The 18,474-nt window shown below is 44.0% G+C and overlaps 1 protein-coding gene across 1 annotated transcript; it reads left to right on the forward strand.

Moving 5' to 3' along the window:
- The first annotated feature begins 12,448 nt into the window (after positions 1-12,448).
- Positions 12,449-13,939, forward strand: LOC123408342 (protein transport protein SEC31-like). Its single transcript, XM_045101465.1, has one exon. It carries the CDS (start codon positions 12,449-12,451, stop codon positions 13,703-13,705), a length of 1,257 nt encoding a protein of 418 aa, XP_044957400.1. The 3' UTR covers positions 13,706-13,939.
- The last annotated feature ends 4,535 nt before the right edge of the window (positions 13,940-18,474 follow it).

Here is an 18,474-nt window from a genome sequence, read left to right on the forward strand (position 1 = left end):
CTACTTGCTACGAATCATCTCACCACACAACCGCTTGTTACCGATAATTTCAGTGCTTGCAGATATTACCTTGCTGAAAAACACTTGTCAGATCCTTCTGCTCCTCGTTGGGTTCGACACTCTTACTTATCGAAAGGACTACGATAGATCCCCTATACTTGTGGGTCATCAAGTGCGTAACCGGGACTGTCTCTTTCGGAGCTCCTTCTCCGATCGATGACACGGTGGGGTGATGTCTGACGTAAGTAGGTGTTAATGATCATTCATTTGATCATCAGTAGTTCATGTCCGCTATGCGTAGATCCTCCCTCTCTTTTATTCTTGTACTCGTAAGTTAGCCACCTCAAATAAATGCTTAGTTGCTTGTTGCAGCCTCACCACTTAACCATACCTCACCCATTAAGCTTTGCTAGTCTTGATACCTTTAGAAATTAGATTGTTGAGTCCCCTGTGGCTCACAGATTACTACAACACCAGTTGCAGGTACAAGTAAAGGATATTAATGCGTGAGCGCGATGATTGTTCATTTAGAGTTTCTTCTTCTTTTCCTTCGTCGATCTAAGATGGGTTTCATGCCGGCAGCCTAGGATAGCAAGGATGGACGTCGTTCTTTTATCGTTTGTTTTCGTCCGTAGACGGACCCTGCTCTTTTTCATGATGACTGATTATGTTGTTGTATTGATGTGACTTTGATGTAGCTTGTGGCGAGTGTAAGCCAACTCCTTATACTCATCTTTTCAGTACATGTACTTGTAACGATATCCATTCTTGCCAAACGACGAGATGCCTTTTTATCCCTGTCGAGGCCCTCGCGTCAAAATAATGATAGGACCCCATCTTGGACGCTACACGACGGCATGCCACCTTCCCCGGAGTCATCGACAACAATAAAAGGTAAAAACATTAAAGGACGTAGCAGTGGATGAGGGGTTCATTTCAGCATCCTCTAATATTAGAGGACATTGTCTTCCTCAGATATGTCGATAGAGGAAAAAATAAACAATGACAAAGCATAATAAGATAATGAAAAGAGACTAATAAAAGAATATACAAAATAAAGGTGAGTTGTCGAAGGGGAAAAACTGAGCAATAAAAAGGCAATTTATTAGAAAAAAGACTAATAAAGAAGAGGCAACATATTAGAGGGGAGGTGAAAAGACTAACATAAAAAAGCAAAATAGAGGTGAGACACTGAAAGCGGAGAAATAGAGCAATAAAAAGAAATATATTAGGAAAAAAGGCTAATAGAAGACAATGCAAAATAATACTTATTGTGTAGTAGTGTCAACACCATCAAAATATTAGAAGAGAGAAGGAAAAAATAATACGGGCTCCGCGTTGCTCTTGTTGAGCTCCAACACGCGCCACTAGTTGGGTTCATTCTCCCCGTTGAAGGCATCATGTATCATAGCATCAACCATGGTCACTCTCACCTCATCACCGATCTCCATCCTGATACGATGGCATCGTAGGATGGGGAAGCGAAGTTGCAACACATAAGGAGTTGCTTCGGCATCAAGCGATGGCTAGCAACACCATATTGTGTTCCCCTCGGTTGTCGACACCAGAATGTTAACACATTAGAGGAGAGGAGAATTTGCGGGCTAGCGGCAATATGCCACCTTCCCCTCAGTAGAGGACATCGCCTTTGTCTAAGCCATCGAAAGCGAAAGAAATAGTGAAATGAAAAATAAAAATATTAGAAAAAGGAGAAGATATAATAAAAGAAAAGGCAAAATATTATAGGAAAGTTACACGACATCGCCTTCCTCTGAGCCATTGAAAGCGGAAAAAAATAAAGCACTAAACTAGCAAAATGTTAGCCCAACATAGAAAAATGGTATAAATATTAGAGGACGCTGCAACGAGAGAGGAGTTTGTTGCATCATCCTTTAATATTATGGGATTTCGCCTTCCTCTTAGTCATCGAAAGTGGGAAAATATTGCACTGAAATAGCAGAATACTAAAACAAAAGAGAACAAGGATTAATAGAAGAAAAGACAAAATATTATAGAAGAGTTAGAGGACATCGCCTTCCTCTAATCTATTGAAAGTGAAAAAAGCAAAGCATTGAAATAGTAAAATATTAGAATAAAAGAGAAAAAAATGAAAATGAAAAAAAATATATTAGAACAATGGAGGAAAAGCAAAAAAAAAGTAGAGCACTAAAATAGGAAAATATTAGAACAAAAAAGAAAAGGACTAATAAAAGAGAATGTAAAATATTAGAGGAGAGTTGAAGAATATTGCCTTCTGTTGAGCCATAGAAAGCAAATAAATAGAGAAAAAAAAATACAAAATATAAAAACAGATGGGAAATAAGTACTAAAATTCGAATGGCTAAATATAAGAGGAAAATATTAGAAAAAATAGGAAAAGCGAAAACAAATAAAACACTATAATAGCAAAATATTATATAAAAATGGAAAAATACTAAAAGGAAAAACAAAAAATATTGGACAGAAATATTAAAGAAAAAATAGGAAAAGCAAAAACAAATAGAGCACTAAAATAGCAAAATATTATATAAAAATGGAAAAATACTAAAAGGAAAAGCAAAAAATATTGGACAGAAATATTAAAGATAAAATAGGAAAAGCAAAAAAAAAGAGCACTAAAATAGCAAAATATAAAAACAAACGAGGAAAAAGACTAATAAAAAAGAAGGTAAAATACTAGAGAGAGTTAGATAGCATCGGCTTTCTACGGGCCTTCGAAAGCAAATAAATAAAGCATTAAAATAAAAATATATACAAGTCCTACTCGTTCTACTCGTTCGCCGGAATAAAAGAGCTCGGGAGGCGGGAGGTCTCCGGCTACGACGGCAAGTCCTACTCGTTCGCCGCCGGTCTGCAGAACTCCAGCCGCTGTAAATTCAGCATGAACATGGCGTTGGATATCCCTCACTAAACCGTAGGCTGTAGCTGACCAGAGTCTCTACGTGGTGGAGAGTAAGCCGTGCCGGCGCATCAATTCTGCAGCACTGCTCGGAGGGAGGATCCTTCCATTGACCAGCACGTTTTTAGGAGATCAGGAGGAGGATGTCCCTATCTGTCGACAAAAACAGGCCAAAAGCAGGACCAAACGTCTCAGCCTCACAGCGAGGCCAAAGCCAAGAGGGTGTTCTGAAAAGTCGACAAACGGCGACAGCATTGATTTTTTTTTTAGAAAAGAAGGCTGAGCTCCGGCCTCTGCATCGAGAGATGCATACGGCCATATATTATAAACCAGAATAAGTCTTCACCAAGTACAATAAGTCTGAAGTAAAGAGAAAAACAAAGATACAAGGCATCACTCATGCCCAAGCCGGAGATGGTAAAAATATAGATGACTAAACACCTATCCTATTAACATGACGCCATCCAAACCGGTTGAAGATACCCTGTGCTACCATCTCTCATTGGACACACCCAGTAACCATAGGCTCCCTGACGTCCACAGGAGTGAGTGATGACCAAGTAAGGATCAGTGCGGTAGCCCTGTGAATAACCTGCAAGAAGTGAAAATCGCGTTGTCTGTTAAACACCAAGTCATTCCTGCAATTTCATATTGCCCACAACAGTGCACAAGACCCCACGCGAATAAGTTTAGCAAAATGTACATCAACCTCTTTTAGCCACATCCCGAATAACGTGGTTATACTGTTAGGAGGAGTGATGTTAAAAGCAATATGTAGTTAGCGCCAAACCAATTTAGCCATAGGACAATGAAGAAAGAGGTGTTGTATGGTCATTGATGTACTCGGTTTTTATCCTTTGAACCAAATCCTTGATTAGTCCACTACTTTTTTACTGCTTATTATGTGAAGAAAAGGCTGATGAATTGGTCTTGAGTCGTCGCAGATTTTAGTTTCAGGTTGCAACTTGCAGAAGGAAATGGGCAATGAGCATGATAAGACCTTTCTTATTTGTCTGGATATATTCAGCAGCATGGCCCTTCAGTTCTAAAGAGTGTAGTATAATATTCGGGACTTGTTCATGCTTCAGCTCCTGAAATCCATTGCCTTGACGTCGAGGCCTTCTAGGGCTACCAGAGCCTTTCCCTTTAGGCTGGCCATAGTAGGGGTATCATAGCTATAACATAGTCTTGGGACTAGCAAACATGGTGATGTGACAAGTAATTAAAAAAGAGAGAGAGGATTAGAGTAACATAGGTAGATACTGTAACATGTTAATTGTTATGCTACTATGTGTCATGCATGTTAATAAATGAGATCATCTATGATACTAGTTTATGATACTATACACTATGAAGGTAGTATCATACAATAGTAACATATGCATGATATTATTATATATTACTCTCCACTATGAGCAGCCTTAAGAAAGCTGAAAATCGACTAATCATTCGTTTAATCAGTAGTTCAGTACGGTATGCAACTGGCCCTAACTGTGTGCGAATGGCCATGTATCTTCAGACTTAAGCCTGCACCCGAAAAAACCGTCAGATAAGTCTACCAAATTTCTTTATTAAAGCATACGCAAGCTTAACTAAGATGGCTTGGATCCGGGTCCGGGGGAATGTTTTATGCCCAGGTTATCTGTTGTTAATAGATAAGTAAGGATGGATGAGGATGACCGAAAGCACATGACATTTCGGTGAAGTACGAAAGGAAGTAACACTGCCACACCGAGTAGACCTTCTGATCAACAAAATAACGAGCTCAGAATGTTTCAATCCTCGGATCTCAACAATCCCATATCTTCCTCTGAATTTCGTGATTTGGTTCTTTCAGAGATGTTCTCCCTTCCCCTCTCATCAAACAAGAAAAAAAAGGAGGAAAAGCAGAGAAGTTTTCCCTTGGCCTGAGCTCATAAGCCACACGGTAGAGAACTGACCTCCACACCCGCTATTTCAACGAACACTACGAAAGCAGAGGCAACATGTCACAGAGATTTAATAAGTTTGTAACTTGTGAAATCCCGAGAACACCATGAGATAAATGTTAATAACGTGTGAGATCAAACATTCGTTAGCATTATCACTTCATCAGCAGCCGCGTGAAATCTGCAGGACCTAGCCATCTGTGTGTTTGATGGGAATTGAGAAAGTGGCCATCAGTTTCCCTGCAGATCTTAGTTTATTTCCCTGCATGCGTGTCATCATCCTCAGTGGATGTCTTTTGAAAGGAGCATGTAGCATTCCATCTTCCATGGAAATCACATCGCATTAGCGAAACAATTTGTATTGGTCGCTAGGACCGATCGCTGTCAGCAGGCTTTCATTTATCCTGTCAGGAATCATGACCAAGCGCAAGAAAAACGCACTCAATTGGCATGAATTTGGAGTATTCATCTCTTCGTGGAATCAACAATTGCTACCTCTCACTCACAGCTTGTATGCTAATGGTTGTCACAAGACCCAAATCACCCATATGATGTCAAAATTTACCGGATAGTCCAACTTCTTAGGCCATGCAATGATTACGCTTTTAACGACGCTAAACCTGTATTACCATGAACAACGCCACGTTCTGAATCAATGTGCGATGTTCCGACCACGTTTACACCAATTCTTTTACTACTATTTGCAAAAAAAGAAAAAATCATCTATAGCTCTCTGAATATTCTAGAAAAAACAGGTCATTTCGATGAATAGTTCGAGATATCATCGTTCAGAATTTTTGCTCTCCAAATTTCAACAGAAATTTCAAAGTTTATCAGACAAATTGAAACAAATTCCAGATAACCATAAATAACCAAATTAATTTTCTCTGGCAATGTTTTAGCACATTCGGGTGAGCATTATGAGAGAATCATCATTCCAAAAAATTGTCCAAATTAGACTGAAAATTCATTTAAAATTTAAGTGCACGACTTTTATTTTCTTTTGGGGGTGCCTAGAACTCAGCTAGCTGATATTTTCTATGGTCTCATTCACATAATATCATTGTATTTTGTATTTATCCTTTTTATTTCATTTAGTTTTTTTGGGCTGACATGTCATATTTTTCGTTGTTGTTCCTATGCACCCCATCTAACCGGCCTAATAATTACTTGTTCGGTTCTTGTTGCTGCACGTTACATCTTTTAAAAAGAAATCGCTGATAGAGAAAGAAAAGAATAAGCAAAAAAGTTACGTAATGGCTTGTTAGCTTCAATTACTTTGACCACTAAACATTCTGGTACAAAGAAGGAGTGTGTCCTTATTATATGAATTGTGATGTAATAATTTGTTTTTTCTTAGTTAAAACAACTTGATTCTAGCTTTTTCATGTAGTTGCTGCACAAATAAGATTTGCAGTTGCGAACCGCGTGTGAATATTTGTAGTTGCGACCCGACTATGAATACTTGCAATTGCGCCCCGACTATGAATACTTGCAATTGCGACCTCACTTTGAATATTTGCAGTTGTGATTAGACTTTGAATACTTGTAATTGCGACCCGACTTTGAATACTTGCAGTTGCGGCCCGACTTCGAATACATGCAGTTGCGACCCGACTTTGAATACTTACAATTGCGACCCGACTTTGAATATTTGCAGTTGCGGTCACATTTCAAATCTTGCAGTTGCGACCCAACTTTGAATACTTGCACTTGCGGCCCGACTTCGAATACAAGCAGTTGCCATCCGACTTTGAATAGTTGCAGTTGCAATCCGACTTTGAATATTTACAGTTGCGGTCACATTTCAAATCTTACAGTTGCGATCCGATTTTAAATATTAATGTCATTAATATAAAAAAGAAAACAAAAAAAGACACCAAAAACATTAAAATAACACTGACTAAAAAGTAAAAAAACACTAGAAAGTAATTAATAATTAAATAATAAAAGCCTAAATAGACAATTTTATAATATATGATAACAAATGAACATTAAGTTAAATGAAATGAATACACTTCTTTAGAAAAAGGAAAAAGAGTGGAATAAATTAGTTACAAAGTGTTTACATGTACCAGAAAGAAAGACTAAAACAGAAAATAGGAAAATATGAACAGAGAAACAGTAAATAAATAAAAAAACCGAATGATAACAAGAACCAGAAAATGAAATTCAAAAAAGAGAAAAGAAGCTCACCTTGTTTCAGCTTCAAGTAAGGCACTAGCAAAACCGTTTCTTTTGCGGGTTGAGAGAGTAAACGACGTTGCTGAGTGAAATATCAACATCATTGTTGCCCCTATGGCAAGTAAGGCACTACAATTTTGGCCATTAATCTCGATATTATATGGGTCAAAAATCAATGGCTATGCTTCTTCACTATAAGATCTTGTAAAATCGGGGTTCGGCGAAACATTTTGTGATGATTCAGTTAATCAGCTAATTAGTGTTTTCTCGCCGCCTTGGACTAAACTGTCGCGGACCAGAGTCTACTACGTGCAGAAGAGTAAGGCCTGCCGGCGTATGAATTCAATTCCGCAGCCAGCACTGGCTTGGAGATCGATCCTTCCATAGTTCCATTGAGCAGCACGTTTTTAGGAGATCGGATCAGGAGCATGTCTCTTTCTGTCGGCAAAAGACGGCCAAAGAGCAGATGCAAACGGGCAAACGGCTCACCTCAAGCCAATATGTGCTCTGAAAAGTCGACAAGCAGCAGCAGCGTTGATATATTCGTTTTTTTCTTTTATTTCAAAAAATAACCTTGATTGGCCCACTGTTTTTTCACTACCTATTCTGCAAAGAAAAAGCTAATGAACTTCAGTCGTCCCACTTGCATGGTTTTAATCGGGCTGCAACTTGCTAAATTCTGGGCAATTGGCATAAGACCATTCAGCAGTATGGCCCTTCAATTCAAAAAGCATGTTCGGGAGTAGTTTACGTTTCAGGTCCTGAAATCCATTGCCTTTTTGTCGACTGTCGAGGCATTCTAGGGCCACAAGCACCTTTTCCTTTAGAAAACTGCAAATGCTTAATCAGTCTGCAACTGGCCTTAACCTTGTCAAATGGTCATGTAGTATCCTCAGACTTAAGCCCGCACAGGAAAAAAAAAGCATCAGAGAAGTATCTTTTACTATATTTCTTTATGAAAGCATGCAGATGCATAGAATTAACTAAGATGACTTGGATCCGGGTCCGGGGGAATGTTTTCTGCCCAGGTTATCTGTTAATATATAAATAAGGATGGATGAGGATGATCGAAAGCACGCGAGGTTCCGGTGAAGTACGAAATGAAAACTACGCTGCCATACGGTTCAGAAATCAGAATTCCTCAAACTTCTGTTAACAAAATGACAAGCTCAGGATTCTTCAACTTGCTTCAGATGTCAGCGATCCAAACTCCGGCTCTGAATTTTGTGATCTGGTTCTCTCAGAGAAGTTCTCTCTTTGGCCTGAGCTCATAAACCAAGCGGACGCAGTTGACCTCCGCACCTACCGTTTCAACGGAACGACAACAAAGCAGACGCAGCATGTCACCGAGATCAGCGTGCGAAATCAGAGATTATTTGGAACTGATCTCAACAACGTGTGGGATCGGGCATGCGTCAGGATCATCGGTCGCCGCGTGAAATGTGCAGGAGCCATCTGTGCACGAGCGCGTTCGATGAGAATTGGGATGGTGGCCATCTGTTTCCTTCCGGGCCTTAGTTTATTTCCGGGCCGGGCATGCGTGTCATCATCCACGATGCCTTTTGGAAGGGGCACGGATTGGTCCATCAAAATCACATTACCGAAGCGATTTTCTTTATTGGTCGCGAGGACCGATCACTGTCAGCAGACTTTCATTTATCTTGTGATCTTGTGAGGAATCACGACCAAGCGCAAGAAACACGCACTCAATTGTCATATTCATCATCTCTTTTATTCAAAAATATATATTCATCATCTCTTCCGGGAATCAACAATTACCCCCCCCCCCTCTCACTCACAATGTAGTGCCGAACTTTCACGCGATCTTCGACATTTTCTCTTTTTAGTATAAAGAAAGTTGTTTTCAAACAAACAAAATTCTTTTTGTTGGTACAAACAAACAAATTACTCCCTTGAATTTATGTGATAAATTAATGAACTAACATCAGCTTGATATTGTTCATCTTGGTAATTCTTTCTGTATAGATGGTCAATTCTGGGAGGGCCGATGGATCGACGGGTTTAGAGTTTACGAGCTGGCACCTGGTATCTACTGCACGATATCGAAACACATCAGAAGGACTCGCACAATTGCGGAGGCGGTCCAAGGCACCGCATGGGCTGGAGATATTGGACCGGACATCGAGCAAGGTATGCTCGCTGAGTTCCTACGCCTTTGGCCGAGAATCACAACCTTCCGAGTGGATGAAGATGTTGAGGACTCGCCCATTTGGTCGTGAGAGAAGGAAGGGCAGTTTTCTGCGCAGTCCAGCTATGCGGCGAAGTTCATGGGGCTGGAAGTGTCGCCTACAGCATCCTTCACTTGGGATTCAAAAGTGGCGCTACAATGTCGATTCTTCGCCTGGCTTGCACTTAAGAACCGGTGTTGGACGGCCGACAGATTAGCAAGGCAAGGCCTATCGCACCCGGAGGCGTGCCCGTTGTGTGATCAACAGGAAGAGACCATGGACCACCTGCTCATTACATATCCCTTTGCAAGGCAAGTGTGGCGTTGGATAAGTGTGGCCACGGGTAGACCAGAGCTTGCGACTAGGGACGATGAAAGCCTGGGGGAGTGGTGCATTCGGCAGGATATAGGGATGGTGAACCGGAAATCAACGAGAGCGAGGTGCTTACTAGGCATGTGACTGCTGTGGAAGCACTGAAATTACATTGTCTTCAACAGAGCCTCGCCGTGCATTTGACGGATGAAGCAGCGCATTGAAGAGGAAGAAGATGTATGAAAATGATCAGTCTATTAACTGAAGACCCTGGCGGCCATGCGGAGGTGGAATTAGGCTAGTAGTCCACTTATTGAGTTGATCGGTTGGCGAACATAGTACCGTCAGGTGACCCCAATGAAATTAGTAAAACCTTCACCAACTAAGTACTAATCACTGTATATTTATAGAACATGACCCCACCGTCATAGACATGACCCCATTACACTTTTTTCTAGCTTCGTCCCTGAGTACCATATGTAAAGACTGTAAAACCGCGGATCCTGGGACTCTTTTCCCCCTCCTTCCTTTAATGAATGATATGCACACTCGTGCTTATTCGAGAAAAAAACATAAAAATGTTTAACGGGCACAAATGCTAAAACTGCCTATGTTATGAATTAGGAGAGGAAAAGGCAGGGAAACCCTATATAGTTTAACTAGTTGGGTTTCGTCGAATTTCCATGTTCCGTCTCGAAACAAGTTAGGTTTTTTGAGGCAAGACCTTAACCAATTGTTACTCTATTGTAATGTATCTTTATGTGATATAAAATTAGTGGCATTACATTCGCATTCCAAAGTACTTATGTATAGTTATCTTTTTGTATCACAAAGTTACATATTAAAGGAATAATTATTGATGAAAACTTGTCCTAACGAAACTTAATACAGAACATATTTTGAAATGAAATAAATACATGGTACCTTGGCCAATAATCCCACCTCCCTTCCAAATTAAATTATGTTTTATATTATTTTTTGGCACCCCATATCCTATTCCGTTGAGACTCTTGCTTTATTAAAGCAGAGCTAAAAAGCCTATTCACGAAAAAGAATAAAGTTTATTTTATACATGTACACAAAGTCAACAAGACGCAACTTTAATACTCCCTCCGTCACGGTTTATAAGGCATGCACGTGTACCTAGGACGTGAATTTGATTTATATAAAATATATTGTTTAACATAAAACTTATATCATTAAAAAATAGAACATCTAAAGTTTCTAATGATATATTTTTTGTAATATATTCCTTTCATTAAGTTGGTCAAATTGACGACCTAGATGCACGTGCCGGACTTATAAACTGAAACGGAGGGAGTAACTAATTCCCATCCATATATAATTCAAGTAAAAATGTTTTTAAACCACATGATTGTTAAATATTTTCATGATGCTTTAAATACACATCGTCCATTTGAATATCTCTAATAATTTTTTGCACACAATATCATCTACTCCATCCGTCCCATAATATAAAAGTGTTTCTGATAAGGGCTAAATGCAACCAGTATATTTATCTTTTGTTGAAGATTTAAAAGTTTGCCTCCCATTTCTTCATCATTGTTGGTTCACCTCCCAGGTTCCCTCCTTCGTCGCGGGTTCCCAGTCCCACCCTTCCCTCCATCTCAAAACATCTGATTTATGATATGAAATATTAGGTTTCGCTGAGGTAAGACTTTAACAAATTATTACTCTATTATAGTGTATATTTATTATATAAAATTAGTGTCATTACATTCCTATTCTAAAGTACTCCCTTTGTCCCGAATTACTTGTCACGGAAAATGTATCTAGATGCATTTTAAATACATCCATTTCTATCAATTTCCATGACAAATAATTTGGGAAAGGGGGAGTACTTATTTATAGTTATGACTTTTGCATCACAAAGTTACGCATTAGTAGAGTGGTTATTGATAAAAAAAATTGTCCTAACAAAGCTTAACACGGTACATATTTCTAGATAAATTATGGAACGTATTTTGAAATGAAATAAATACACGGTACCTTTTTAATACTCTCTTCTCTGTTCCAGAATAGACGATTTATTATATTATCTTCTTTGGCACAACATATTCTATTCCATGGAGACTCTTGCTTTATTAAAGAAGGGCTAAAACCTATTCTCTAGAAAGAATAAAGTTTTATACTAGTACTGTTTTATACATGTACACAGAGTCAACAAGATGCAACTTTGATAGCTAATTTATATACATACATAATACTCCCTCCATTTCAAAATTCTTATCTTAGCTTTGTGTAGTATTGAATGTATCTAAATATTAAAACGTGACTAGATACATTTATATCTCGACAAAACTAAGACAAGAATTTTGAGACGGAAGAAGTACTAGTATAAAATAGTTGCAAATTACACGATTTTTACTTATTATCATGATACTCTAAATACACATCTTCCATTTGAACATCTCTTAAAAAAATCACACACAATGTCATCTACTCCATCCCTCCGTGTATAAATACAAGTCCTTCTAGATATTCCTTTAATAACTACTACATACAAAATAAAATGAACAAATTTATATTTTTTAAATAAGCATGTATTTCAAAAAAGAGGACGTTTGAATGAAACTTTTAACAGGCCTAATCGTGAGTCAACATGCTAGAACTATGCATCATGTAGTTCGTGTTGAAATCATTAAAAATGGTTATACTTACAAACGTAGGGAGCAGAATGCAGCCAGCATATTCCACTCATAAATAAAAGAGAAATGCAGCCGGTGCATTTATTTTTTCTTGAAGATTTAAAACTTAAAAGTGGGCCATCCATTTCTCCATCGCCGTTCGTTCAGCTCCCCTGTTCCCTCCTTCGTCGCGGCTTCCCACCCTTCCCTCCATCTCCACGACTCTCCGCTTAAAAACCCATCGCCACCGCGAGCTCTCCGTCCGTGCCCAAGAAGCCAAGTCAAGAAATGGAGGTCATGATGCGCCCCGCCTCGCCGACGCCGCACCGGCCCGACAGCGCGGCCGCGAGCCCGTACGCCACGGCGCCGTCCAGCCCGCACGGCCGCCTCCCGGAGCCGGCCACCCCGTTCGGCTCCGTCGAGGGAGCGGCGGCGAGGGGCAGCAGCCCGTTCCTGACGGCGCCGTCGTCGCCGAACCCGTTCGACCTCCTGCCGCCGGCCACGCCGCGCCTCGCCGGCGCCAACCCCTTCGACCTCTTCCAGCACTTCACCAGCGCGCCCGCCAGCCCCCGGCGCGCCGCGGCCATATACGCGCACTTCGCCGACGGGGGCCACGGCGACCGCGAGGACGAGGAGGAGGAGGAGGATGACGACGAGGGGTTCCACCCGCGCTCGTCCTACTCCACCACCGCCTCGGCCGTGCCGTTCGACTGGGAGGAGAGGCCCGGGACGCCCAAGGCCGGGATGGGCGGCGGCGAGGCGGCGTGGGACACGGACTTCGAGTTCGGCACCGTCGTCGACAAGACCGCGCCGGCGGAGAGCCTGACGACCGCCGACGAGCTCTTCGAGAAGGGCAGGATCCGGCCGCTGAAGCCTCTGCTGAAGACGGCTGACGAGCTCTCCGACAAGGGCAAGATCAGGCCGCTGAAGCCGCCGCCCGGCCTGCTCGACGGCGGGAGCGTCGGGTCGTCGCCGCGGTCGCCGATCGCGAAAGGCGCCCTGAGGTCGCCCCGGCGACGGAGCAGGGTCGGCTCCGGCACGGACTTCGACCCGTTCGCAGCGGCGCTCCTGGAGGCGACCAAGGCGCCCTCCCCCTCCCCCTCCCCGCTCGGCGGCAAGAACACCGCCGCCGTCGCGTCAGGCTCGCCGCCCAAGAAGGACGACCCGTTCGCCGCCCGTCCAGCCTCCAGGAGCGCCGGGTGGAGGAGGTGGCGGCTCAGCGACCTCCTCCTGTTCCGGAGCTCGTCGGAAGGCGGCCGGATCAGCAAAGACCCTCTCCCCAAGTGCCCGCCGGCTCAGCAGCCCGACGCGCCCCTCAAGAAGGCGAGCGCGCCACCACCAACGGCGGCGGCGGCCAAGTTCAACGCCAGAGCCGTCAGCATGGACAAGCTCAAGAAGCAGAGCGGCGACAAGAGCGCGGCGGCGGCGGCAGAGGGCATCGTCGGGTGCGCGCGGCTGAGCCCGCTGCAGCGGTTCGCCAGAGGGCTCGGCGGCCACTCGTGGCACTACGGCCGCGGCATGGCGGCGCAGGGGACCAAAGGTTAGGGAGGGATGAGGGATCCATGCATGGCCTTAGCCGCCATTTTTACTCGCTCTGTTCATAGAAGAAGAGATGGCGTTTTTTTTTTTTTTTTTTTTCCTTTTGCGTTTTTAAAATCGAACTTCGTTTTGAAACCATGGACGATGTTCTTGGTCTCGGTCTTCTCCTCTTTGTGGAGCATGATCATTGTACTGTCAACATATACGTGTACACATAATAGAATGGAAGAGATTATGAAAGTGTGAAATTGTTAGTAATATTTTTCTTTTATCGAGCAACCAAATGTGCGTCATTTTTCTTAACACAAGTGTGTGTCATTATGTAACAGAAGAAAAATACGAGGGCAACGCCCTCAAGAGGTCTACTAGGGTGTAGCATAGCGTTGTTCTTATATACTTCCTCTCTTTTTAAATACAAGACATTTTAGAGATTTTAATATGAATTCATATAAATGTATATAGACCTATTATAGATGTACATTCATTTATCTTGCTCTGTATGTAGTTCATAGTAAAACCTCTAAAAGAACTATGTGATCTGGGTATTCTAGAATGTGCTTTGTAAAAAGATTATTTCATCATTTTATATCATTTGTCTGCGTACTTTATTCTTGTTGTATCTTATAAAGCGAGACTAGAGCATGTTCCGAGGGGAAAAAAACGACGGCACTTCGGTTCGTCTTATTTGCACATCCATGCTTTAGTTAGATTTTGCCTCCACAACATGAATTGATATGTTTGATCTTTTTCACATAAGACGGCAGTGGCCAGTAGTTGTCCGTGAGAATGTGCTTTTCTTTTGACAAGACATAAGAATATGGGCGAGTGGCTATTATTTATCCATTTGTCGTTGCTGGGTTCCATTTTCTCTTTTCTTTTGCATTTTCTAGTCCTAACAGAAATGGACATGTCCAACTTAATAATATACAGAGTACATACCTTCATTTTAAATTACACGTATGTACATACATCTGTATAATTCAGGACGAAGGGAGTATTACAAAGGCATTTCTTTTTCTACAAAGATGGTCATGCTTCTATGCAAAAACGAAAAAAATGCTTCTATTTGGTTTTCACTATGCATTCTAGGCTACCACCGTCGATACTGGACTGTGTATGAGAAGAATCAGACATATGTGCCCTTTGCTCCACTTCCGTTCTTTGTAAAAGCATCTTCCACCAGAATTCCCTCTCTTTATATCCCCAAACAAAAGGAATGATGTCCAACGATATTTAATGGCGGAATTCAGCATGATATATCAAAGTGGGTGGTGGCCTCTAGCCTCACATTGTGGCCTCATAACCCCGATTTGCAGTGCATACTATGCTGGAAATCCACCACTTCTCTTCTTTGAAAGCGACTACCAGCCGAGACATAGCTTCAAAAGGTCTATTATAAAAATTGTTATGCTTAGTTCTGCTTGAATTATGAACTACCAAGACGTTCTAAAATTGCTTAGAGTAAACCCTATTGCATGTGCTCCAAGCATTTGTTTACCTAGTTATTATTTTCTAGTGCTCAACTTTGAAATGGGATGGAACACATATGCCTCTTGCTATCTATTGGTTCCGATCAGTTTCCTACTCTGGGATGCTCTTTATCTTTCACATATTTTATTTTATTTTCAGTCCTTATTTTATGTAACTCTGTCGTGGGTATAAGTCTGACAGTAGAAGTACGGGGTACGAAAGTATATGGACAGAGCCTTAGCTACGGCGAGGATGTATGAGTTCAGGCCCCTCTACGGTGGAGGTAAAAGCCCTACGTCTCAGTGCTCTTGGGAGCTTTGTGTCGAGTGTATTAAGGGATTACAACAAGTGTCAACCCCTGTACCAGTGGTGAAGGACGGCTTATATAGAGTGGGCTGCCCTTCATAATGGTCCGGTGGACAGGGGTGGAGTAGTGGCGAGTTACCACTGGCGTTACTGGTAACGTAAGCCTTAAATGCTAGTTATGGTGTATGAAAACGTATGACCGTTGCCCTCCTGGGAGGTTACGACGTACAGAGTGGATTCCAGTCGGTACGTTAGATATGCTCCGAGTGGATCGTCGCCGACTGGATGATGGGGGCGTCCTTAGTTCAGTCGGAGCTGTCTAAGGGTCTTGTCCTCTATGAAGGGTAGTCCTTGGGTAGGACCTATAGGGCAGACCTATGACCCTACCCTGGGACTGTAACCCCATCATTAGTCCCCGAATGGATCGGGGTTGGAACGATGAAGTGATGTCCGGAGTTTGGAGCCAACTGGTATTGAGGTGATCTTAGCGTTGTCTGCCTCGATCCATTTTATCTTTGCGGCTAGTGATCCGAGTGAATATGCAAGCGAAACGAACCGTGAGGGACCGATTGCTTCCGCGGAATCTTTCGACGTGACCGGTCAAACTGACAGCGCCGGATTTTCCGGGATCCTCAAATTTCGGTTGCCGCGCGCTCAGCGGGGATGACGACATGGCCATCGAGTAGATTTTGCCTCCTCGATTACCGCGCCGCGATCTTCTCCACTAATCTTGCAACAGCCGGTTGGGAGGATAAGATCTTGGGCCCACCTGTAAGTGACTCAGTCGGAGGCCTATTAAAGCCTTCCCGGCGGACCTTCCTGTTGCGCTGCTCGTCCTCCTCCCATTGATCTCCCCCCGCAACTCCCTGCACACCTCAAGCCACCTCCTTCCCCTCCTCGTCCGCGTATCCGTCGCCCTCGCCATGCTAAGGGGCAGACCAGCAAGCTCGAGGCGAAGAAGAAGAAGAAGGGGGCGGCCTCCACTCAGCGGCGGCAGCGGGCGTTGCTGGCGGGCTGGATCCACGGGGACTTCCTCCCCTCCACGGTGAGGGAGAACGACGTGTTGGAGCTGGTGGAGCACGGCATGGTCGTCAACAAGTCTTGGAGGCTGCCGAAAGGCGAGATGGAGCCGGCGCCGAAGGAGGGGGAGCGCGTTCTGCTGCTCAGCCACGTGGCCAGAGGTTTCTCCGTGCCTCCCCATCCTTTCTTCCGAGGTATCATGAATTACTTCGGGGCGCAGCTCCATCACTTTCCGCCGAATGCTATAGCTCATCTTTCCGCATTCATCACCCTCTGCGAGTGCTTCATAGGATGTCCTCCCCACTCGGGGCTCTTCAAATATGTTTTCTCCGCTAGATCTCAAACAGTTAAGAAGCTTAGCCAGTCTGATGATAAGATGCACATCCTCCAGCTCTGCGGGGGTTTAGGATTTCAGAAGAAAACGAAAAGTAGTTATCCCTCCCTTCAGCTATCCGAGTCGGTTAGGAGCTGGCAATGGTCCTGGTTCTACTTCCAGGACATTGCCTGCCCGAATGCTTCGAGTGGGTTACCACCCTTCAGTTTAGACCGTCCGGGCCCTCCCAGGAACCTAGCGCTCTCTAAGGGAGAAAAAACCCAGATCCAGCCTTTGGTCGACGCGCTGATATCCGTCGCCCGGAAGGGAGTTACCGGCATGGACCTGTTGGAGACTTTTCTGGGTCGACGCATCGAGCCGCTCCAGGCCCGAGACGACGCAATGTGGCATTACACGGGGCCTTTGGATACCACTCGGTCCCATCCTGAAGACGTGAGCGAGGAGACCGTGAGTGCGTGGGTCCGCAGCATCACGGGCACATGTGATAACCCCGTGGGAGCTCGGCGGGTGAAGGCCTTCCGTGCCTAAAATCCTCCTCCGAATGAGGTGAGTACATGTTGTCGAGTGCTTTTAACCTTCTCAGTTTTATTGCTTCTCTTGTCTCGCCGACTGACGTTGCCGACTGTGTTTTGTGCAGGAGTGGACGAACTGGCATTCTGCAGTCTCAGGTGGGGATCCAGTCGAGGAAGAAGAAGGCAACATGGAGGGTAGCGCGGGTAGTGCCGAGTACGTCTCTGACAGTAGGGAGACGGAGGAGGAAACAGAATAGGAGGAGGAGGAGAGTGAAGAGCAGAGCTCGTCACCCTCACCACGAGAACAACAAACCAAGCACCGTCATGACCCCGCTGTTCTGCCGGCTCCTCCCGTGGCCCCGAGTGCTCGGAGTGTGAAGAGAACCAGGGGTTCTTTTGCCGAGCCCGTGGATCAGCCGTCCAAGGTGGCTAAACCTAGCAGGTCTAAACCTCAGAAAGCTTTGCCCCGGATGAGGATCGCTGTTCTGGTCACCTTAGCGTAAGTATCTTTGCTCTTCCAACTTCCTTCAGTATCCGATTGGACTCTTCTTTTTGGGAATTCATGTTTACCCGTCGAATGGATTTCACTCAACAGAGCTGCTACCTTCGCCACCTCTCTGCCGCGTCAGGGCGACGATCCTATGGACACTGATAACGCCGCCACGTCCCAGCAAGGTACGTTGTCACGACTCCGAGAGCTGTATTACCGCTTCACGAGTGCTGTCTTTGATCTTGATCTTTTTCTGTATTTTTATTTTGTTCAGTCGGGCTTCCTTCGGAGGTGATCCATCTGGACGACGACGACCAAAGGAGGTCGGAACCAGCTTTGGCGCATGTCCCTGGGGTTATCCAACCTGCTGCCAACCCCGCCATGAACGTGCCGCCGACTGAGATGGTGGCCCTCACGGCGGAACCGAGTGGAGCAGAGCTCGGGATGCCCAGGGAGCTCGGGATACCTAGGGCGCCTTCTGTCACACCGGATCCGTCGGCTATTCAATATGATGCCCGACGCCTCCCGGAAGATCAAGTAGGAGCCGCCAAGGACGCCATGGTGCAAGTGGAGCTGATGGTGGGCGAAGCCAAGGGAGCATATGACTCCATTGCGTCCGTGTACAAGAAGAGCTTGGAGCTTC

The sequence above is a fragment of the Hordeum vulgare genome, chromosome 7H (assembly GCF_904849725.1).
Source record: "Hordeum vulgare subsp. vulgare chromosome 7H, MorexV3_pseudomolecules_assembly, whole genome shotgun sequence".
NCBI lineage: Eukaryota > Viridiplantae > Streptophyta > Magnoliopsida > Poales > Poaceae > Hordeum > Hordeum vulgare.

Excerpts from the sequence above, each read along its gene's own strand:
- LOC123408342 (XM_045101465.1), top strand. The coding sequence starts at position 12,449 with ATGGAGGTCATGATGCGCCCCGCCTCGCCGACGCCGCACCGGCCCGAC.